Genomic DNA, 27,045 nt, shown 5'->3' with positions numbered 1-27,045 from the left:
CAGACTATATACTGTATACTAAACAATAAACATATCGATTTTTTTCAATCTCGTAAGCCCTACGAACCAATTCCATACTATGCGACCGATTAATCTACGAATTAAATGTTAATTTAAATGAACACTGAAAAATTGAAAAGCTCTGGAATACATTTGCACCCTGCGCAAAATAAATTGAATGTGCATAGAACGGTCACGGGATTTATTGGTTTTTGTTTTTTATTAATATTACTATTATTATCGTCGACATTGTTAAACGTAATAACGAAAATTATAATAATTGCCGCTCACACATCGATAGTTACATAAATCCAATATACAATCGTATAATATGACGTAAACACATAGGTATAATTATGAGATTTTGTAATTTACACCAAAATAAAAACATATATTTTTTACCATCACAGATACCGTAAGTAACTAAAAATAGTGTGTAATCTACACTAAAATGAATATCTGTGTACCTGATAATTTTGTCAGTACCCTTGTTGATATTGAGACTCGGTGGACACGAACAACAATTATAAATTTTCTAGATTTTTAAATACCAGTCATTTTATCTGGAATACAAGAAAAAATTATTATTATATTATTAATTATTGTAATACATGTACTGATGTACCTATAATATATCTTTTTATATATTATTGTTTTTAAGTAACTTTTAAGTCAATACTGAAGTATTGTAAAACGGTTTAAATGGATTATTGAAATAAATAAGAATCTAAAATGTAATAATATCTACTATAGCTTCTCAAACCTCAATATCTCATATTTTACTATTCAAACGTAAACATATTATCGAAAAAAAATATTGATTTGAATTTGATTGAAAATTGACAAAAAAACTCAAATTTCCGCTGCAAATTACACATTTATTTTTATATTTTGGGTAAATTTTGTTAAAAATTAATTATAGCTATGATAATACTATAAACGTGAATATAGACTTATTTTTAATATTAATTACGTATGACATGGTTGTTTAACATCATCAACATGACATACAATGATATATCCTATCATTTATCAAGGTCCATAATCGTCGTATACTTTTTGAGAGTTTATAAAATTTGGCCAGTATTCACAGTGGAGGGATATAATCTATTTTGTCTTAACCGACAACTACATGTCCACGAATATTAAAATAGTGATATGTAAACAAGTATAGTATGCTACTCGTACCAATTGAAACATTTTAGGTATCTGTTGTGCAAGCTTAACGATACGTGTGCATTGGATTTCTCTTGAACGAGATCTTCCTCTCCTATCAACCGCGCGTTTCCAGGTCGCCGAATTTTTGTCAGTTAACAAAGTGGAAAATATCCTTGTGGTAATGGTGGCGGGGCCGTTAAACCCACAAAAAAAAAAAAAAAAACAAAAAAATCGACAAACTCGTCTGCTATTTGGATGGACGAATTCAATTTGTCGACAGAGAACACTACAACGAAAAAAACAACGAGGAAGCTCCGAACACGGCCAACGAAAGTGCAGAGTATTACATTATTCAGGCAGCACCTGAATAATACGATTTATTTCGTCCAAAACAAAGTGCGTCGTTTAAACTAGTGGTTTACAAGGAATAATACCACACGAGCATATTATTATGAAGGTCCAGGTGCAATGCCATGCAGCTGACGATCGAGATAACTATAATAGTGATATAATAATAATTTATTCTCGCTTAATCACGTTACACCCGTTGCCTGCGTGAAAATATATAGACGTTGCATTTCCCATGCAAACTATCTCCAGACGAGACATGCGTAAATTATATGTAGGTAAAATGGGTAAATAGTTTTACGAAATAGCGGAAGCTGCATTTAATATTAATCTATAACAAAAATGAAAAATAAAATAATAACTAACATTTAAATCCCACTTGTTGTAGTGTACGGCTGAATTATTACAATAATCTCTTATTATTACCAACGGTTTATATTTAAAATTAATTTTTTGAGTGTTGCACTTAAGCATTTAAATGTTTAAACACAGTAATAAAGATTTACGGTAACGATTCCGGTGCGAGCTATATAGCTATGTAATAGTAGTTTTGTAAAGCATTAAATAATTTCGAAAGTATTAGAGCATTAAGTTCAAGTAAAAGTTATAAATCGAAACGAATACATATCATCTAAACGTGCGTCTAAGTATGTTTCATACCATATCTAACCAATTATTTACATGCGACTTATATGTTATATGACTTAAGCGTTTTGAAATTTATTTCTACAACTTGGCGTGGATCGATGTGGCCCTGTAATATTATATTTTATGTAGTGGTGGTTTTAAGAAGTGTTTAACCCCTACTCTCTTTCAACAGGTTGATTTGCCAAAATTTAATTACTATGATCAGTTTAACGAACCTTAGTCAGTATGATTCGTTGAATGATAGCAATTTGAGTAATTATATTTACCATTTAAAACAAAAAAAATATATGGCGAGTCCAAATTGTTGTATAAATTGTAACAACAAGTAAGGAATAGTTTTTAGATTTGTAGATCCACATCAAAACCGTCCATATCAACCTGGGCCCTGTAGTGTAGTTATTCTCTGTAAAGAACGTCGTCATACGGATATGCCATCGTATTATATAGTCTCACCAAAACATCTTGTATTCCCACGCTATTTTTATTATCGTATAAAAATGACTGCACTCGCCGAATATCCCTTGCACGTATTGAAACGTGGCCATATCGCGCTTTACGCAAAACATACAATCCTAGCTTCACATATTTTATACGCGTTTTTGTATAATATTATAATATAATACGATCATCAATACATTAATATTGTTTATATTTATACATATATCATAAAAAACCACAGCCGCTATTGCAACGACAAATAAACTTAAATTGTATTTGACATGAAATTAATATTATGTAAATTATAATTTTAATTATTTTTATGTAAATTATTTTCATAAATGAATATAAATTATGTAAAAAGTACATTTATTTATACATTTATTATTTGTGTAAGCTTGAAGTATTATACTATATTTGGTTTACGTTCATAATAGAAATAGAAACGATAATAAGTATTCTTGCGTCCCGTTTACAACGTCAATTTATACATCGACGTAGGAATGAAATACTTGATGTATTGAGTATAGGAAAATTTTTATAACTTAGAATACAAAAATACAATAAGTGGAAATCGGAGCTTGCAAACGTTATATTAACGTTATATTTGACAAAAAACGGTTGAAATTTGTAAACGTAATTATAATGAAAAACGATAAACGATAGTTAAATAACACGATACAAAACACAAAGCAAAATGTTATATTATAATATGGTATATCATTAAAAGCAAAAATTAATTTCCAATTATTTAATAGTTATTAGTTATAAAATAAATTAAAAATTTTAATTCTGAATAACGATAAACTCAAAATTTGTAAAGCGTTTTAATTGTAAATAAGGTATAAACATTTTTTTTTTTTTTTTAAATGCAAGCCCTGGTGTAAATACGAGATGTTGGATGAACGATGTTACGACCAGACTCTAAAATACTGATAAACGAGACCGTGAGTGATGTTACGACCTACCTCTGAGCATCTCGGATATCCCTAATGAGTAATGACAAAGAGAAGCGACTGTGGTGGTGGTAGCTTCCGATGAGACGAGGACTCTCGCGTTAGACTCGTACAATCTCGGAGTTTCGACTTTTCTAAGAAGTGAGCAACGAGTGATCATACCTAAATTATTTAATTAAATAATACAATTTTCACACTATCTATACTGACTTCACATTGTCTTATATTATTAACCAATCAGAACATGTGTCACCACTTCGTAAACTATGTTATATGTTTTATGTTCTAAAATATACTATAAATATTACATGGTCCGTAATTGCAGTATCTATATTATCAGTGGCGTATTTTGAATTTTTTTTTTTTTTTTTTTTTGGGGGGGGTATAAGTATAAACTTTTTGTTAATTGGTTGCAATATATCTCTGTTTTAAATCTACTACCACTAAGCTCATAATATACTCATCAAATATTGTAATAAAATATTTTTGATTTATTTAATTAAAAGTAGAAATTTTTATGTAATTTAAATCATACAGGTATAAAATACCTACTGTAAACATAATTTTAATTAAAATATAAAAACAAATAATAATATGTTTTAAAATAAATATATATATATAGATATTTAAGATCCAATGTATTTATATATTTAAAAAAAAAAAAACATCATTGTAATTAATATCTAAATATACACAAATTTCCGCTGAAAAACAAGTAACACAGGCACATGAAGACACGGAGCCGCTAGATAAAAATATAAATTGTATGTTTACTGTAATAGAATAATAATCATATAAAATTATTATACATTATTATTACACATTTGTTACCATAATCGGTCACAATAATTTACTAATTATTACTATATACATATTTTGTTTGTTATATTCGATACCAGTAGTGCTATAAGAATAATAGTTTCATCAATGATTAAAAATATAATAGGATAATAAGTACATTATTTGAAACTAAATTTATTTTCTTTCCGAATTAGTTTATGACTTGATATAATATTAAATTAGTTCATAACGAATCATATATTATTGTTTGACAAATTCCTTACAAAATGTATCAAAATTAAGCACTTATTGAATTTTTTTTTTTGGTTGGGGGGGTATCCAGACACCGTAGACACCCCCCCAAAAAAAAAAAAAAATAAAAATAAATACGCCACTGTATATTATTGTCTACCGTTAATTTTTCCGTAACTCAGTAATTCCTTCACACAACCATAAACATGTATGGTAATTTTTTTGAAAAATTATGAAAAAACATACAATTAGTTTTTATTTTTTGTAATAAACGCATTGTTTATATATGTATTGACCCACCAATAACTACTTAATAAATTATTTTAACCTACAATATTAATACTTTATATTATGTATCTATTTTAATCGATGTTTAGTTTATAACTTCAACCAACATTAAACTATATTATAAAAGTGTAAGTATTTTTATTTTTTATTTTTTTTAATGTGCGCTATAATAGTTAATAGTAAACAGTACAACTGCGTTTTTTGATATAAAATAAGTTGAAAATAAAAACACTATTAAGATAAAACAGTCGATTTAAATTTTAAATATACGAGATTTATTTTAAATATATAATGTAATAAATTGTTTACAGCTTTTAGACCTAACTATATCCTGAATTTAGATTATTCAGTAAACCCTAAAAAAAAAAAAAAAAACTATTTTGTAGATTTAATTTTTAGATTTTAACATAAATTATACATAGCTGACATACAGCTAATGTTTGTCCCGACCCTTAATCATTGAATCGGAAATTTTTTGGACACAAGTCCCTAAGTTTTTTTCTTTAAATCTATCCCTGATTTGATGTACATCCTTTTAATGTAAATTTATATAAAAAAAAAAAAAAATGTTATCACACATAAAAAGATTAATAAATTATTCGAGAACATACCCTATTCAATCGTAACCATCGAGATATTCATAGGTCCGAAATTCATGAACCATAAAATGCGCGTGTATGGTTAATGTCGTTAATGACTACTGGCTAGTACCTATTTATTATAATAAATTCCAAAACGATAAATATAATAATTTGTTGTTTTGACAATTAATAACGGTCGTTGTCGCTCCATGTATAGTCATCGCCGTCGTTGTCTTTGTGTGTATAGGGTATAGTGTCGTGAGCCGTATTATACACAAAACGATTATTTATTCGGTGGAATGTGCTCCGGTCGGTCGGTTGCTAGCAAATCCCGCGATCCCCAAGAAGGTCCCGCCGTCGTCATCGTTGTCATAATTAAAACTGGTCGAAAATTTGATATTACATTATTATTATCGTTATTATTATAATAACGCGAGTCCTATACCAAAACCCGTTACGTGATTTACGGTTAGTACAAAAACATTGGGTAGATATTACGTTATATTATAATATAAACGCACGGTGGATGGTGGAAATATGCACATCAGATTTCGCGCATTTATTATCTTTTAGACGGTATTTGTCAACAACGCACAATATGATAAATAGGAAAACGACAAGATATCTTAGTCATCGTTGTCTCGCTATGTCTCTGTGTTCGGCTGTACACGTAGTTATAACGTACGGTACAACCCTCAGGCGAGGCTTCGTACAGGCACTCGACCGACTTTAATTTCCCATTATTCTTTTATTTTGTATATACGTATACATATATTTATGATAACACTGGTCGAGCAAATGTATCCTGAATAAATTCGAATCATGATTTACATAAACATCATAATAAAACACCACACAATTTCACTGCTGGTGAAAGCATCACCTAAAATGTAAAAAGAGAATTCCAGTCCCCGAACAGATTGTGGTGTATGTCGGGTGAGTGGTAGAGACTATCTCGGAAATTAAAAGATAAATGCAAATATAATTGGTTATTTAACAATTCAAATTTCCATATATAACTCTAAGACTTTTCAGGAAATAATCAACTGCAGTGACAGTTGGTGTATACGTGCATCTACGTATTACGGTTAGAAAACTTATTTTTATCATGAGGTGTAATGAAATAGAATTGCTAACAGGGATAAAATATTGATTATGAAATCTTCAGTAACATTGACTAAGTTTTTCACAAATCCATTAATATAAAAGCTTACCGTTCCTATTCTAAATTTTAAAAACGTAATTTTAATAATCTTTTTTAATAAAAATGATAATATTTCAAGTAGAGTCCATAAAGTCAAAATCCTATTCAATAACTTTTATTTTCCGAATAAAATTAACAATAAGTGTATAATATATGTAACTGAATGAATCGTTATAACTTATATGAATTATAACATACAATTTTATACTTAATTTATTATACAGTTGTTGTATTGTAAATTTCCGTCAAAAATTAAATCTCAAATATAAATTTGAATATCACAAATACAGCATAAGTCAATTTAGTTTTAAATTGATTAATTAAACTAAACAAACAACGAATATTATAAATATTTGATTTTTTAGCTATGTTTGAGTGGAAAAAAATTCTGAACAGAGGTACGAATATTTTATGTAATGTGATCTGGGATTATTAATAAAAAAAATAATATAAAATGAAAAATTAATGTCACATCAAAGAAAATAGTTTCCATTTCATCGATCAAGGTATGATAAAAACAGCAACAGAACTTGATCATATTAATAAATAATATTAAATCGAATTCCGAGCGAATGTTAGAAAAGTTATGACTAGTTAAAACGGTTTTATTTGAAAGTTTTCAAATTTAACGTATTTGTATCAAAATGAAACAATTTCGACTTCAACTATAATGAAAATTAAGAATTAAGATAGTAAAGTTATCTCTGTTTTATAATTATTCGTTTTTTTTCTTTCTTTGTCATGCTACAATTTTTGGATATTTCTACATACTTTATGGTTAATGATTATAAATTTAACACGTTTTAACTGCAAAATAAATAATATCGATCTAAAGAAATACGTACAAACACCATTTTTTCACCAAAATTTCATCGTTTTCGGATAAATCCTATAAACACAATATAATTGCATACTTCCTAAAAGATAATTAATTACCATTACTTTCAAATTTGAAAACAACCACCTCACCGATTCACCACAAATTTATTATTATTATTATTATTATTATTTGCTTAATCGTTAACAATCACTTAAATTTAACTATATATAACACTGCAGTTTTTGATTTCACTGTTTACAGCCTAATTGATATTGATGTTTATTTACATGGCAGTTAGCCAATTTTCAGACTGATTTATGGTAAGGTAAGTTCATGGCACACAAAAAGTACATCCAGCCGTTGAATGATAATTAATCCTAATCAAAAAACAATTTTCTATCGATGATCTGTATACATTTATATATATAACTTATAAGCCATTAAATATAAGATGAATATTTATATTTTTATTTGTACACAAATGTACACGTTCAACTAAAATAGCTTTGAATTGATAGACTAAGCAATTTAGCAAGGTAGTTAACACATTTTAAATTACAATGCATTATTTTTTATATTCAAAATATTTTGTTAAATGATCATTTTTCTAAAAATATTAAATATAATGTAACTCAATACGACCTATGCAACTAAATAAGATTTCCAATAATTTATATTTATTTAAGGATATGTTAATAACATTATTTTATTTGACTTAATAAACGTTTGATTTACATGAATTTTATAAATTGATTGTGATTTAAATACACTAGAAATTGTTTATTACAAAATCGTGCATTTAATAGAAATAACAATTTAATTTAATTATTATTTATTTTTGCGAAACATTAAGGCTGTACTCAGTACTGTTTTATCCAAAACTAACTTAATTTATTATTTCAAAGCTCCATCTCTTAATCGAATTTCTACATTAATTCGCGTCAGTTAATATAAATTTAAATACGAATTATAACTTATTGAGTTTTTTTTATTTTTAATCAAGTCATGTCAGATCCAACCACAACGTAAAGTTTTCAATTAGCAACCTCAAAAATGTAAATGTTTATCATAGACGATATTATACATCATTAACCATTATTCAAAAACAAAATATATTGTAATCAAAATACTTTTTAGATTCAATACAGAGCGATGAATTTATTGATTTTTCAATGATGTTTGTATTTTTTTTCCTGTTTATCGTTACCTCTTGGGATAATAAAAATACTTTGATTACTAAAAATGGGGGTTGTTTCTGGTATAAAAGGGCTCTAGTTAGTACGTTGAGATATCAAAAAAATTACAGAATTGTATATAATCGTAAAAACTAAAAAAAAAAAATTAAGGAAAAACTGTAGTTTTTACGCAAGAATACAAGTTTCTACAAAATTAATTTTGTATTTTTGTGTAACTTAAAAAAAATAACGGTATAAACTCAAAATTTTGATAAAATAATCATATCAAATTTTTTCATTTATTTTCTATTTTTATAATGAATTTTCATTTTCATTTTTTTTTTTATTATTTTTTTTTTTAATCTACAAACATTAATTAAATTCTCTAAGAAGAAATACTTGAAAATTTACAACAAATTCTCTCTTAAGTTATTACATTTTTAAATTTTCAATTAAAAAATACCAACAATATAAAGCCACAATACTCCATTTTAGATTAGAATTTTGATGAAATTCGTGAAGATTATAAAAATTAAGCAAAGTATTTCGTAATTTTCTTGTTAAAAATTCATAAAAACTTTTTTTATACATTAAATTTTAAATTTTCATTTTAAGTTCTTCATAAGTTTTTCAATGTAGACATAAAAAAAAATTCTACCGGATACCCAAATTAATTTTTTATGAGTATTCCAAGCTTAATATTTTACAACATTCGATATTCATCCGTAAAATAATTATTTCTTTTCAAATAATTTTTGATATTTTGTAATAATTAAAAAAATAATAATAACGGTAAGTACATAAAATTTTTATCTAATTTTAAAATTTTTATTTTTATTATTTGATAAAATTAAATATTTAACTCTTTTTAAGCTATTTATAGGTAATAGGTATGATCAATTTTCAATTTTTTTTAGTTTTTTTTTTTCGTGAATTCCAATAACAAAAATATTTGCTGAGTTAAAATTCTTGACAACATAGTATAAAATCGTATAAGTTATTTTTATATTTGTATAAAAATATTATAATGTATAATGCATAATTTATTTTTAAAAGAATTTGAAGTTAGAACTTTGATAACTACAAACTATTTAAGTTAGAGATTCATAAAAACTTTCTTTTTTTATAATATCTAAGTTTTGAAAATTTAATACAAGATTCCTCAAGTATTTATTACTGAAACCATAAAATTTGAAAAGTATCTAAAAATAATTATAAAAATTTTGAGTTTAAATTAGGACGAAATTACTTATTTAAACGGTAAATTACGGTGTTAATTATTTATTATAATTTAAAAACACTATTCATGGAACTTAAAACTATTACGTATATTAAATCATTATGAATTTTAATATATTAAATTATATTTTTGATTTATATTAAGATATCATATATTTATATAATATAAATCTATTTTTACTGTTTATGGAATTTACAGAAAGATGCCATTAAATGTGTTGAGTTATGTATGTTGATATAACATGATATAGCTATATATTATTATAATTAATAAATACTAATCAGTTAAACTTAAAAAAGAAGTTAACTTCGTAAAACTTCAAAAATCATGATGCATTATTTTTAAAACATAAAAAAAAATGAGTTATAGTTGACATCTGTAAATTTATATTAATAGAAAGTATTTTACTTCAGGTCATGGAGCTAATGATTATTTAGCAAAATTGGTTATTATATATCAAATTATTAACTAACCACAATGTTTATATGATGTAAAAAATTATTTTTACTACAAAATAATTTTTCGTATACCAATATGATTAAATATAATAAAGAATTCACGATCGCATTTTCATTTCGTTAAAACTCATGACATCCGATCAGTACCTACACTTTTGTTATTAACGACTAACGTTACATGTTCCGCGTAAACCTACCAATAGTCACTTGTTGCTTGACTGGTCACCCGTTATTTTTAACATAGACCAGGTTAGGTCAAGGAAGAGTGTATGAGACTGCGAGATAGAGATAGAGAAAGAGAGTAAACAAGAATTTATAGCACTTTGCTTGATTTGTGAACGTGATCATCGTTGTAACTTTCCAGATTCATTATTCGTAAGTCGCATTAATAATATTTTAATTCTATGAACTTTAAATTAAGTACACATAATTCTATCTTACCTTATCGGCATCTAATATTATCATAGATCTCTCTATTTTCCGATCATATTCTTCACATTCATTTTCCAATCAGTAAATCAAACGGCATAATGCTTATAAACATGGAGTATGTTATAACGTCATACGTGTATGATTGTTGGGAGATAAGGTTTACTTTTTCATATCAGTCACAATATTATTTTATTAGTATTATGGAATGCATTAACTAAAAGTAGAATAAATTAAATACATTGAGTTCGTACGAGAATTAAATTTTATTAGCATAATTATTTTCAAATAAAATAAGCGTTTCATCATGTAATCTTAAAATATGAAAATGCTTAAGTATGTTTTCTAATACGCTTGATCTTTCGTTTAATGTAGTTTGACAACAAGTTAATTATATTTATACCACAAGCATCCAGTAATAATGACAATAATAACAAACCAAGTTTTTGATTTTAGTGACTAAATAATAGAAAACCAGTGAATAATCGCATTTATATAATGTTCAGTTACAACAAACTACGGAAATATAAATCGACCAAAACGCATTTGAATGTTACTTCAATTATACAAATAACAAAACATCTACGTTAAACTTTGGACAATTATACATGATATGATAATCCATGATATTTTTAAATTATTTATAAAAAACTGTAAAAGCATGTACGTAGAGATAGTTTATTTTATACATTAACAGGTTCATAAATAAATCCCAATTGAATATAAATAATGTAGAGTTTTGTTTCATATATTCTGAAAAAAAAGTCATTGTAACTTGTCAATTGACCAAATGTAATTTTTTATAAAATACTAATTATTTAATAAAATAATTTAAGTTATATTATATACATTTCATATTAAACAATATGAATGAGTAACTGCACGACCAACTTTTTTTTAGAGTTTAATGGTGATTTTGATTTTGCCTTTATATTACTGACAATATTTTTTAAATATACTATATTAATGTAATAATATACGACCTTTAAAGTAACCTTTAAAGCAACTATTAAATTACCTATATTATATTTATCTATATTCGTATATCCATTAATTTTGTTTATTATTATAATGCTTATAATACTAATATGATATAAAACCTATTATCACTATTGTAACAATAAATTATATTATTATTCATTCTATTTAATATAAATATAAAAAAAAAAAAAATGTTCGTTACAAAATTAAAATATATGTTCTTGGTGTTTATGAACAATATAAATCGTGTTAATTTAACACAAAATAAAACAAAAAAAAGTTAAGCAACTTTTCAATTATGTATAAATAATTGTGTAAACGGTGAAACAATACAATAAAAATATTATTATTTATATTCATATGTTGTGTGTTTATATGTACTTGCATTTTTTTTAACCCAATGGCCACGTTAAAAAAATCTTTTACAAAGATAATTATTTTGGTAAAATGTGATAATATGACATTGCCAGGTTCTTATGTGTATTTTTTATTTTTTGTACTTTAATATATACTCAGATTTAATTGAGTAAATTTCATTCAACTTTATTCTAAAACGAAATTATAACATTAACAGTAAAAAACTGTAAATACGTTGATCTACGAAGTGATATTATCTGCTGCGGGAATATGAAATGAAAAACCGGGGATTTTAAGGAATGCTAAGCACCTTCAAGTCACATATTAGCACTCCCAAATTAATTTAGTATTTTTTTTTAGTATATTATAATGTATTATATGTTATTGGTATCCACACCCACTTTAAACGCCCATACACGCATCAGAGTGTTACAGTTAAATTTCAATTTACCCAAATTACCTGTATGGTATTTAATAATATAATATGATCCAAACACTGATAGGTAAGATTAGAAGTAGAAGCTCAACAAATTTTACATAAATTTCGTATACATTTTGTAGCCGTACATTAAATTAAGAAACGACTAAATATAATTGTTTTCATACGCACAGTAAAATATTTATATTAACTGGTAATTAATTAATATAGTAATAATAGTAAAAATATTATTGAGTTCATGACAAATTCACTAAACAAAAATATAATACACTTATGTCAATAAAAACAAATTTTTTGTTGATTAACTAAACATTTTTTAAAAAATTATTAACTCACATTACTCTATATTATACTCATCATATTGTATAAATCAGGAAAAAGGTGAAATATAACTAAAAGGGTTAGCAATAATAGACCGAACGTTAAATCAGAATTTTGTTTAGCAATTTCATTAAGGTGCATTTCCATTAGCCACCCACGTGATATGGTACTTACAAAGATCGCGTCACTGCAGTTATTGCGATTAAACAGAGCGAAAGGAGAGCGTCAAACAGTTAGAAAGATAAAATACGTCCCGTCGTGCATATTATGTATTTTACGCGTTCATCGTGGTCTAAACCACGATGCTTGTTCATAACCATGATTGGAGTGTTTTTCGTCGATCGATTTAAATGCACAGCGTATGTGACTTAATAAACAATATTAATAATATTGTTTTTTCTCTCAAAGAATAATCAGTGCAATAGAAAATGTTTGAGTTGTTATTACGGTATTAAGTTGCTACCGCTTTCGAGGGTGCAACTTATTTCGTTACAAAATGACTTTTCATTTCGTACCCACATCCACTTTTTAACCAAATATCATAAAGTAGTTTCTTCTATTTACCTAAAAATAATTATATTCTTTTCACTGACGAATTCACATTTAACATTTTAGGAATTATTGTTTCAAAATTAGTTAAATAATGCAATTTAGTAAGAAATTTGAAAAAATTTTTATTTAATCTAATTAATTTTATATTGAGATCTTTTAAAGATATTTGTTTACTTTACTAGTGCTTACTTTTTAATGACTAATATTTTACTTATGATATTCATTGTCCTATGTAACCTTGCTGGAATAAAAGTATGATTTTTACGTAAAATAGTTTAAGTTGTATTTTTTGTTAGTTTACTCAAAATTATACTTAGAATTACTATAAAAACCACGCTACAACTACTTTAACTTTTTAAAAGCTTCATATTTTATAAAATATAGCCGACATCTTTAATAATCACGATTAAACAATACAAGTTTACTATTAGGCAAAGTGAACAACAAACTGATATTTATACAATTTGACCAAATTAATTGTTGTTTAATAATAATATATATATATATATATATATATATATATAAGTGTGTATATTCAAAAAAAATTTTGATTTAATATTTTTATTTAATTTTATGATATATTATGTATCAAAAATACAGCACTACTAAATACTAAATCCAATATTACATATATTTTAAATTTTGTACAATCATTTTTAAGGATTATAATTACCCTTAGTTTAAGCGTTTCAGTAATTTAGAAACTAGTCATTTACATTTTAAATTAAGTACATTGAAATATTTAAAAACATATATCCACTAAATAATTTACAGTAAAAAATGAGAATTCTCATTTAAAAACAGAGCCTGTATCGCCATAGGATACAAAAAATCTAAAGAATTTTAAAATATTATGGTCTTCAATATATTTTAAAAAAATTCAATTATCAGAATTTTAGTAACTACTTCTTTATTGAAAAAAAAAAAATGGAGTTGAACACGTTTTTTGAATCACACTACTACTGATAATTATACTAACCGTTTTAAAATAATGACTACCAATGAAGACTCCGATATAAAATGTATACATAAACAAGATTGTTAAAAATCACAATTCGTTAAGGCCCATTATAAAATAATATAAAACGTAAATATTTTTGAGAAAATGCATAATTTCTAACATCAAACCTTTAAGTGAAAATAATATTAATTATTTTAAAAGAGGAAATTTCATGAAAAAACCATTTTCAACGAATTGGTCGATTAGAATAATGTCACGAAAAATAATTCATTCTCCATAATATATATATATATAGTTTGCCAGTGTGTGAAGAACTCGTGAAGTATCTATGCTGATAACATTCAAGTATCAAGTGGGTGCTTCAAGCAGGCAAAAAGGGTTACGAGTAAAATCGTCCTTGACGTCATGTATTATTCGTTTTTTTCTTTCAAAACATAACATTATTTTTGCCGGATTTTGTTGAATGACCCTAACTCAACCCCGTCACCGATTTCAAAGTTAGTTTACTACAAATATCAAAATATTATCGTCTAATACGTTTTCATACCCCTTTGTTTCTGAAAACATTAAGCATCGACTTGTATGATTGTGTTCTTGAATACGTTACCAATTTCTATTTTGTGTAAATAAAATTTATTCAGTTTCAGTCATACTAAAATAAAAATATAGCTAAATTGATAAAATGTATATTATTTTGTATTACTATTATTAATATTTACATACATTTAAACTAAAGATGGTTAATTTACTGTACCGATAAAAATATTTATTTACCTACCTTACCATATTTACTCATTCAAACATGTTTGTAATTTCAAGGATATTTATGAGCTATTACAGTTTTATTATTCATAAAATATCTTTATAAATTCACTATGTCTATAGAATAATCGAAATAAGAGGAAAACCTATCTTAATATATTAGTGTAATAATAATCGTGTAGTTAAAACATCAATCTTTGTAGTGTGATTGATAATCTTGAAACGTAAAAATTATTATAGTTTATTATTATGATATATTTATTATTTGTATTTTCTATAGAAAATTAATACTGGCATAAGACAGAAAATAAAACAAAATATTAAAATGCTAGGAATTTATCAAATGCCAATATGCTTGCTTACAATTTATAAATGTATTATTAGGCATATATTACATATTTTATGAAATTGTCTGCAAGTCCAACTATAAATTAAGTCATCGTCTTGATGAGAAATTTCACATATTATTTAACTAACAAAATTGATAGTAAGTGGTGTTTGGGAAAGTCTATTTCAATCATATTTGTTAATTATAAATACAATTTTTGATATAAAAAAAAATAGTGTTTTCCCAAGAATATAGCAGAAAACCTATGAACAATGATTAAATGATGATGCTTTATTTTAAAGTTTCTATGTTCCACCACTGATAAACGTAATTTTAGTAATAGCTCACACAAAAATTTTGTCATAAAAAATAAATTTATAATAAACAGTGCACCAAACTAACCAATTTTTATTAGATAATTTAACTTAAATCAATAACGCCAGTAAAGGTTAATAATATCAATTAAGAGTAAGACCTTCAAAATTACACGTAAATAATAACACAATATAATATACTGTTATTATATTTGTATACTATAACAATAATATGAATATATGCAAACTTTTAATCGATAAATAAATTATTGTAATTACAATAATACATAATAACTTAGAATATTATACGAATAACGTTCTCTTTACGAGTACATTACACTTGTGAACTTTCGGATGTCCAACGACTCATAAATCTAAAACATTTGTACATATAATATGTAAATATTGTATAATATGTATACCAACCAACGTAATATTTATATAATAGGTTTACAAGTAATACTATATGATATTATAATTACTATTATTCGACAAAGAAAAAGTGTCGAATTTAACACAAAACTTTGTCAATATCGCTGTAATCAATATAAAATATAACTTACCCTTATATTAGTGGTACGAAAACTACTGAAAAATGTATGCATATGAATCAATTGAAATAAACTTCAAGAACTTAACAATATTAAATTCAACATATGTTTTCTCCTTATTTATTTTGACCTAATTATCATAATATATTGTACGATATTTTTTTTTTATTTTTTTTTAAATATCGTATTTAAATATAATAATTGAAAATTCAACCATTATACATTACATTATAGCATACTTTTATAACGAAATGGACTTAACGATCAAACGTTACACATTTTTACGCTCATGAACGATCACAAACAGTCATGATCAACAATAGGTATAGGTACTTATATAAAAAACCTACCTTTTTAAAAATACGCAACCGTTTTGACCCTTACTTAATTTTAAAAGAAAACGTTCATAATCGTATTCTGGAATAATTTTTAATGCAAATAAACGTTCCAACAATTTTTATTTGTTAACACAATTATTATTGCTTTTAACTGTTTTACTTATAACTAATAATTCAATAAAAACATTAAATTTTTTCATTCGTTGTATTTCAATTCAAGTATACGTTCAAAATGTGCTTCGTTTGTTTCGAATCGTTATAGTACATAGTAAAATACCATTTATATTTTAAACATTTTAAACAAATTATAAAATAATACTTAATTTATGTATTAAATTAAGTTTTAAATCAAAATAATCTCACTGTACTAAATCAGTAATATAGGTAAATAATAAAAATCTTCAAAGTTTAAAAACATCTAAGACATTATAATTTATACGTATCTCGTGAATATACGAACAGACTACATAAAATAACGTTGTCAACGTACTAATTATATATTTATAAGTATATATAATTTATATTAGATATCTTTAGACATTGAATAAAAATATAAAATAATTAAAACAGTGTTTTAAAAATGTACATCATACAAAGTAGAAAAATTATGCAGCGTATCGAAAAGGTTCACTGAGTATTACCACTTTTAATTTCATTGAAAAATTACGAAAATCGAAATCAACTTGTCACTGTTTATAATATATATATAATGTACATGTGTGTAATATATTTTATTTATATTGTATACACTATATAAACTATATATAATATTACGTCGTATGCATTTGACGTATAAACCATACACGCTGTGATGTTGCTAATTTATTTTCGTTTGTTTAGCTAAAAAAATGGGGCTCGGGGCCATAAGAAAACATATCTCATAAGAGTTTTTCAAAAACACAATGTGTACATACGACTGGTAGCAGCAGTCTATCTCCATTCAATTATATTGCAGCATGATTTCTTGGATTTTTCTATTGGCATTGCACACTGATATTTACTGAGATTGAAATAAAACTCGTCTTCAAATGTGCACACAACTGTTAGATTTTTCCACACTTTTTTAAGACAAGCCTTAGATTTCTGTTTCTCGCTCTCGCGTTTTTTTAATGGTGCCGGCGCATTAGGCCTTTGCATTAAGTATAAGTAAAGCCCGACAAGCATATAAATCTCCCCAACATCAGTATTCATATAAAGGCCGTCAAATAAGAGATGAAAAAAGAAAAACGAATGAAAAGTTGTTTGAGAAAACTTGACTTTACAAAGAACTGCAGCGTGCGTTTGTGTGAAACAATCTTAAGACACCCAGTCAGCCGTTCAAGTCGGTTCGACAAATGCAAAAATGATTGTGAACCATCGTCAACCACACAACCTTTACAATAAATAATAAGAAATTTTAAAGAACTCAGAACAATTGATATAATTAATATTCAGCAAAACATATCTTTTAGCATGTTAATAGAAAAATTTATATTTTAATATTAGGTATATTAAAATACACGACAATCTAGTCACGATAAAAAAATATTTTTTAAATTAATTCGAAGGGTAACCTATCAAAACCAACTAATTAAATTAAATTATAATAAATCAGAATATTCATACTTTTATATTTATTTTTCATTAATAAACACAATTATTAAGTAACGGTTATAAAATATATTATAACTTAAAATTTAAGTTTATCTTATATATATAATAATAGTTGTAAGTCAATATTACTCCATCGATCTATTATGTATCAAATTATAAATACGTTTCTAATAATATAAAACTAACAGTTGAAATGTTATGATGACAACTGATATGATTATTAGCTTTGTGATAGACATAGCAAAACCAATTATGACTGCTAAAACATATATCAAAAAAAAATGTCAGATTTACGTAAATTATTTAGTAGTAATATATACCACTTAAACCAATATAACAATTCGTAGAATAAACCAAACGATTTCTAAGAGAAAAAAAATAAAAACTGCTGAATGCGTCGATACTACTAAAAAAAAGATAATTAAAGACCATTTTTTTTTTAAACTTAATTTTTATTTAAGCTATGTATTATTTACGTGGAACCATACATTTAAATAATGGATAATAATATAAGATAAAATAATGACAAATAGTACAAAATAAAGAGACTTCTTAGTAAAGATACTTCATTGTACATAAAAAAAAAAATATATTTTAAAATAAACTCGATCAGTCATAAAATTATGTAAAAACCAAAAAGGAAAAAAATAGGCTGATACACAAAAAAATGTTTTGTAACTATTAGAAGACTACTGCGTTGACAACAGTCGGTCAAGAACACGTTACGTAATTTTTAAAATATAAAGTTTTATGAATATTATAAATAATATTTAAAACATAACAATATAAAGAAATAATAGTCTGTCAGCATTTGGCGCTCTATATTATTCATTTCCGATATACATAACGTATCAATAATTAAAAAACAAACAGAAAATGTATGCGCGCATTACAAAGTTAATTATTATTATTATTATTATTATTATTATCATATTCTATGGAAAACAAAAATAAACTTAAATTAAATTAAATATTATGTTGAACCAAAATTATTATATCATGTCCTTAAATGTTTTATAGGACCATCATGACTTCAAAACAAAAAAATTACAAAGTTGTATAATAGTTACGTCGAGTGCTCCTAATCATGAGTAGGTCACTGTATAATAGATTTTACAAATTTGCTTTCAATGATAATTAGTGGCATTATAAACGTTAAAAAACGATTTTGCGTGCAAATGGTCTGTTAGCCCATATTAATTTTAAAGGTCTTTTATGATATAATATTTATATTTTAATTAGTAATTTATTTCTCAATTAATAATAATTAAGTAGTTTTAATAATTTTTTACTAAAAACCAATCATATATATTATATAAAACTAATTGTAGTGTAATTTCATATAATATTTTTATTCGTCATAAAGATGTAATTTAAGATTTCACGTCCTTGCTTTCTGGGTATCAAATTCATAAAGCACACCATCTTCAACGCTTTAATTTATATCGTAATTTGTCGTTTGTAATAATGATCAGAAAAATCCATTAAAACTAAAAATAAACCTTAAGAGCTTAAACACTTATCAAACTATCCAAAATTAAAACAATATGAATGTACTTCATTTTTTATTCTTATTAATGTACAATTTAATATCATGATTAAAATGAAATTAAATTTACAAAAATAATAGCTCTCCATCCATTAATTCAATTTAAACTTTATTTAAACTCTTTAAAGTGCTGCACAAGTTTAATTTACCTAAAAAAAATTAATTATAACACATAATTATACTCACACAAACAAATTTATTAGTTATAATTTGCATTAATTTATTATTAAATATTTTAATATCTCTAATAATTGTTATAAGCATGTATTCGGATTAAAAATAATAAAATAATAAAATTGAATTTAATATTTACGTTTCAATATTATGTATAAACCTAATTGTAATTTATATCTTATAATATTAGATTATTGAACATGATTCACAAACTGTACATTATTTTTCCAATTATCGGTTTACTAGGAACTCAAATTATTGTGATTATATTCAATTTTAAAACGCGAAAACTTGGTAAAAAAAAAATTTAAAAAATATTGCTTATAGATGGCAAAAATTCAACTAGAATAATATTACAATTTATAACTTAGTCAATATCATTACTCAACAAACAACATAATATACCTATATAGTTTTGTGAAGTCTTGACAGTCATATCTTAGTGTTGTTAAAAGTAGACTTATTTATATAAATTATTTATTTGTCTAATGCCCATGTTACATTGATAATTAACACGTACACTGCCGATCGTGTTTTGCATTAGCACGAGCGTAACCATAACATAAAACCAGTCTCGCTTAATACTGTTAATTATGTGTTGCGCGCCCGATTCATGTTAATAATAAAAAAAATCTACAATTTTATATAAATAAATATCATTATTCATATATCATACGTACGTTTTTTAATAATATTATTATCAGTACTTTGGTTGTTTTCAATTTATACTGCAATACAGTGGTTACACAACAATTTTAAATGAAAATTCAACTTTTTTTTTTTGTAAACATTTATTTTTCATAAAACTAAATAAAAATAAAAATAATATTACTCATTAAATTAGACTATAGTTGTTAATTTACAAATAAGTATAAATATAAATTAAAATAATAAACATAATAAAATTGTTAATTATTTATTTCTGTGAAATTCTTCAAAACAGTTTAGACAAAGTCCTGGATCATCTTCACACATTGCACAATAAAATAACCTATTTAACTGCATAGTTTACATCTCTTATACATGATTTTATTGTTTTTATTTTTAGGTACTTTTTTAAATAAAGTGATGCTTTATAATTTGTGAGTTTTCCCTCAGTAGTATTACTTTCCCCAGAACTTAATAAAGTCGAAATAATATTTAGTAGATAATCATAAAATGATATTTTTTTACATTTTTGCTATACAATAAGTACGAATTAAGTAGTAAGATTTGTATAAAATGTATTCCTAGTTTCTTGAACCACTACAGCGTTTTCCTTTCGAAAGGATAATAGGAAAGCATTTGATCCTGTCTGCCAATATCAGACATATATTCATTATACTTTATCATGGAAACAGGTTTCGATTTAATTTCTCCTCTTCTATTAGTTATATTTACTAAATCGTGTGAATGTTTTGAAGATATTTCGATCACTTCCTGTCTGTCTTTTCATTTTACCACGCCAACTCCCTTCTCTTTATATTGATAAATGTTTTCACCTTTATTCAATTTTTATCATTTATAGCTCTAGGATTATTTTTTTTATTATTGGCTCTTTAAGTACAAGTATAGTATGTTTGATTTTCTAATAAATACTGTGCTAACTTGACAATGTTATAATAATTGTTCATATAGATTGAATAGCCTTTAATATCAACAACAATCAAACCATTATTTAATAATCAACTATTCATAGCACTTATATTTACTAATTAAAAATTATAAAATATAATATGGAAAATTGATGTTTAATTAATGTAAAAATAAATTAATTCTACGATAGTATTTATGATTATGTTTCTCTTTGCGTAAAAAATGTATTTATTTTTTTAATAGTTTTATCTAGTATGACACTCCTTGTAATTTCTGTTGCCTTCTCTCCTTAAAACCGACCCTGAACTGTTATTAACTTAATATGTTCTGACGTGTGCAAAGATATCTGAATGTATCGAAAACCGTGTCGATCGATCACGACCTCCATAGCGAGATGACACCAAGTGCAACCATCTGACGACGAATTTCCGTTGTTTAAATTATACATAATATAGGTCGAAACACATTACTGAAATAGAGTGGGGACCCGGGAGCGCTTACCTGTTTTTTATTATCGGTAAAATGCTCTGCCAATAATATACTAAAATAGTTGGAAAAAATAATATTTTAATTATTGAAATGTATTGTAAAAAAAATGAATTGATTATATCTTTGTTTTATTTTATTATTTGATTATGAATGATAAATCTTTTGGAATTTTATTTATATGAGGAAAAATAATAGATTTATTTGTAATAGATATAACATATTAATCTAACAATATTTTTTATTCAAATGAATAGTAATGTTATTTTATTATTGAAAAATATACAAATAGTATGGGTAGGGGGAAATGATAGTCCCCACTCTATATTATACTATTTTAATCTATTTGCGTGTTTTGTGATATACTATTCTAGTATTCGATTGAAAATAATCATAATTTAAGTGATTTTTAGTAGCCTGAAAGATCTATATAGACCCGATTGAGCCAATAAATACAATGAAAAACCAATTAAAATATTGATTGACGATTAGATTATTATTACACTAACGTATATACCTATTATTTAATATTTCTATCACGAATTGAACAAATTGAAACTATATGGTCAATATAACATAATTACGCTACTTTGAATATCTTATACCATGTTTGCGTACCTATATGTTAAGCCGTGCTACACACCCAAACGAAAAACAGAACAAATAAAAAATATTATTTTCAATGTTATTTTTAAATAATAAACTAAAATGTGATTTTAATACATTTTGCCTTATACAAACGATAAATCGTTTCTTATTCAATTAGACATTATTAAAATTAAAGTACGCATGAATTATTGATAATACATATTATTCATTAAAATAATTTTATAAAATCTATACATGTCTAATTCAATGAGGTATGTTTTATTTATAAGCAATAGTTTGTTGACTTGAAAAAAAATCTAGTAAGGCATTTTGGCGTGAGATAATAAGCAAATTAGGTTTTGCATTTAATTTAATTAAATTTATCCAGAGTTTAATACCATACATGAATTTAACGTTTAAATAAAAAATTACAAATGCGTATTTTGATTTTTTAAATTTTGAAGAATTTATCTAGAATGGGTTTGAACAAGTAAAATCGTTTATTTAATTTTAATTTAGTTAAATGGATGTATATTTCCCATGTCAAACATTTTTCAAAGGTTAGGCCTACATTTTTGACTGTGTCAAAGTTTGGTATGGGTTCAATGTTTAAATGTAGGTACTGATAAAGATTTTTTATGACTATGAGCATATTACATAATATAATATAGAGTATAGACAGATATATTTTCGTTAATTTTGATGTGTCTATAAGAATAATAGTAGGATAATACAAAATATTATATACAATAATTAACTACGAAATTTGCTTTTATTTTTCTTTCAGAACGCTGGCGTACATCTGTTTTCGTTCTTTGTCCTGTTATTGGGATCTGCTGTATTACTTGAAAACACCACAACAGGATCTGCAATAGTATCAGCAATCAGAGAAAGTATGATGAACTTGATAATGCAATCGCAAAGTGAATCCGCTACCATTACACTCAACATGATCCAAGAATCTGTAAGTAAAAGAATAATACATTCTTATTTTGATTAAAATATTAAAGTTATTGATATTTAAATACATATACCTATGACACATCAATATAATTTCTATTATTCTTATTAGAATTATAAATTCTATTTGCAATAATAATAATAATATAATGTTCTAAAAATTGTTAAACATCTAGATTTTATTGGAACTTCTTAGGGTAGCATTTTTATATATTCTCTTAATCCATTTAATAAGCGTTAGTAAAAAATGTGTAACATTATATACAGAGCGATTCTTTTATTAAACATATCTCATTTTATCAAAATGAATTTATGTTTAAAAAAATATTTTTTTACATACTTTCCAGTCAAAATAAAACAATTTTTTTTTTTTTTAATTAATAAGTTTTAAAATAATAATTCTTGTTTATTTAAAAGAACCATCCAGTATTTGTCCAAAATATTGTATTCATTTTATCACAATTTAAAAAATTCGCATTTTATCTAAGCTACAATATCTATAAGATTATTTTTCCATTTCACGAAATGGATATAAACTTTGACCATTACGCGAAACGTAGGTACAATTATACGATATGTATGCGACATATTTATAAATAGACACAATATAGTACACATTTTATATTACATACGTATATAATTAATTATCAAGTATCATAATTGGTTTTAGTATTATTATTTTTATACATTTATAATATTATTGCTAGTGGACTCCATTATGAATGGTTTTTGGCTATGTGATGATTTATTTTTGAATATTTATGTATTTATCTTTATTGACGGGCGGAGTCTTATACAACAATTTTAAATATTGATTAATATTATAGTCGGTACTATTGTCAAAATATGACGTCAGAAGTTCATTATTTCTTACCATATATTATCCAATGCAATACTTTTTGTAACTGTAATAATAAAATATATATTTTAACTTTTTTATATTCGATGAAAGAAAAATATATAATAAAATATAGTGTATCTTCAAACCCCTAAACAATGAACAATATTCAGATATTAATATACCTGTCTCATACGAAAAATAATTATTTTCGTTGAATATTATATTTATATGTTTTCTAACACAAAGGACAAAGGAATTTGTATGAAAGTATTTTATCTCAATTTTTTTTCTACATTTGTAATAATATATTGATATTTAAAACAGTTTTAAAATATAAATGAAAAAAATCTTATTATATAATCGCTAATCATAAAATATTGTTAACACTTTTTTTATAGTCGAGTCCTTTCTAAAGTTAACGATAAATTTAATTTTATGCTAAAACTTTGACAAAAAATAAAAAATAAAACCGTTAAGTTAACTTATTATTATATTATAATTTTTATTCAATTGTTACATATACAATATAGTAGCAATTTTCAATCAAAAAAAAAAATTAAAAAAAAATTAAAGAAATTGAAGTTTTAAGATCATTGATATTTCAAGAAAAAATTATATTTACATGTTTATCATCCATTCAATTTTTAAAATATATATTTAAAAATCAAATTTTCAAATACTTTGATGTGTATGATGCCATTTGAGAAATATCATAATATAGTAATACTAATTTGTTTTTTGTTTTTTTTTTTGTTTTTTTTTTTTTTTTTTAACTGACAACCACCATTTTTTCTTTACATCTATAGGCAGATAAATGTTTTAAAACGTTAATTCACTTTTCAAAAAAAAAAAAAAAAAAAAATTACACCACAACAGGATATTTTTGATATAAAAAGTTTAGGATTTAAAATTATAGTTTTTATTAATTATTATCTTGAAAATACCAAAAATTATTATTTATTTTAATTCTTTACTAAAGCAAACCCGGAAAAATAATAAACGAACCCCTTATACACATAAGCTTATTATGAAGTATTTTAAGAATGAATATTATTGACATAGATTCAGCTCTATTTACAAATTATTCTATTATAATAAATTTAATTTCCGTGACGTATTAAGTTGAACACGTAAAAAATAATAGTTACATAACAAAGACTAATTAGTTTGAATAAACTGATATAAGCTCGATATGACAAGTTAGCTAATGGATCTTTTATCAGTTATGTATAAAATAAATATTATATAAAAGTTGATCTTACGATAAGTCAAATTCTGAAAAATTATCAACCTTTGGCTAAAATCTAATAGAAAAATCAAATGATTAAACTAATAATTCATAATCACACGCATCACACATGGTACGTACACCAGTTTTTACTTGCAATTGAAAAGTAGTTTTTTTTTTTTTAAATAAAATGTACCTATTTATAGTTTAAATATAAAATTTAAAAACACAGTTTTAGCCATAATTAGGAGTGTGGAATTAATGTCTGATTGTTGAAAATGCACGACCCAACACTAATATTCTAATTTTCGAAAATAAAACGTATTTTACACAAGCGTGAATGTAATAAAATATTAAAATTAATTTCGTCATCATTGGCATAGCGTATACATGCAGAATTATAATATACACTATTTATCGCTATTGTTACAACGCATATAAACTCGAATATCTGCTGTATATATATATTGTATATGTTATATTAATGATATGAGTATGTGTATAGTTATATATACGACACCACGTTTGTTGAAATACAACGAGGACGTAATTATTTTATTAATTATTTTCGATAACGGGTAATATGACTAGATGTTATTAATTTTCAAATTTCCACTGAAAACATTAAATTTTAATCCACCAAACAAACAAAAGCACGTGGCCTGGATGAAACCACGCCCTACACAGTGGGTAACCTAACCTAAGAGAACGAAGAATCCATAGCCCACCCTCCAACAAAAATACACAACAGCGAAATATCAATGAAAGCTACTGATCGCCTGTTTCATACGGTGATAACATTTAAAAAATGTGTGTTTGTGTGTGTATTGAAAACAATTAAATATGACGTAAATAGAGTGAAATCGCACACTATACCAAGGTATTTAATGTCAACAAAATCAAAACTTAATCCAATAAACATACGCCAAACAATATTTTTCATAGACAATAAACCAACTAGCAGCAAAATAATTCAATTTTACAAAAAATAATGTTAACATCATACACGTATCTGTTATGGCGTACCTACATAATATAATTATGTACATACACGTATTTCATATTGAACATTAACTAATCATATTTATGATAAAGAGCAAAAATATTTTAAATATGTATTTATCATAACTGTTAGGGAAAGGCTACCTCTTTTATCTGCTTGTTTGAATGAAATCATTTATTTTCAAATTAAACTAAATCTTTGCTATTTTAGTGTAACCAATATCGGGCTATTCGTCGTTGAATTAAGACGACCCAAAGTTTTGATCATTGGATCTGAGGTATAATTACAAAGGCATTTACGCACTTTCCAATTAGCAGAGTGGTCAAATGGTTTGAGTTGGTGCCATATATCACTATATATTTGTGTAAG

General features: G+C 24.8%; 1 protein-coding gene across 1 annotated transcript in view; it reads left to right on the top strand.

Moving 5' to 3' along the window:
- LOC112597981 (tetraspanin-2A) overlaps window positions 1-27,045 on the top strand; it is a 159,842-nt gene that overhangs the window by 110,551 nt on the left and 22,246 nt on the right. Inside the window, exon 3 of the mRNA XM_025344264.1 lies at window positions 23,432-23,608. Coding sequence (XP_025200049.1) covers window positions 23,432-23,608 — 177 coding nt within the window. The remainder of the gene's footprint in view (window positions 1-23,431; window positions 23,609-27,045) is intronic.

The sequence above is a fragment of the Melanaphis sacchari genome, unplaced genomic scaffold (genome assembly GCF_002803265.2).
Source record: "Melanaphis sacchari strain LSU unplaced genomic scaffold, SCAv2.0 Contig44_pilon_pilon, whole genome shotgun sequence".
NCBI classification, from domain to species: domain Eukaryota; kingdom Metazoa; phylum Arthropoda; class Insecta; order Hemiptera; family Aphididae; genus Melanaphis; species Melanaphis sacchari.
This window is presented reverse-complemented; position numbering and strand designations above follow the sequence as displayed.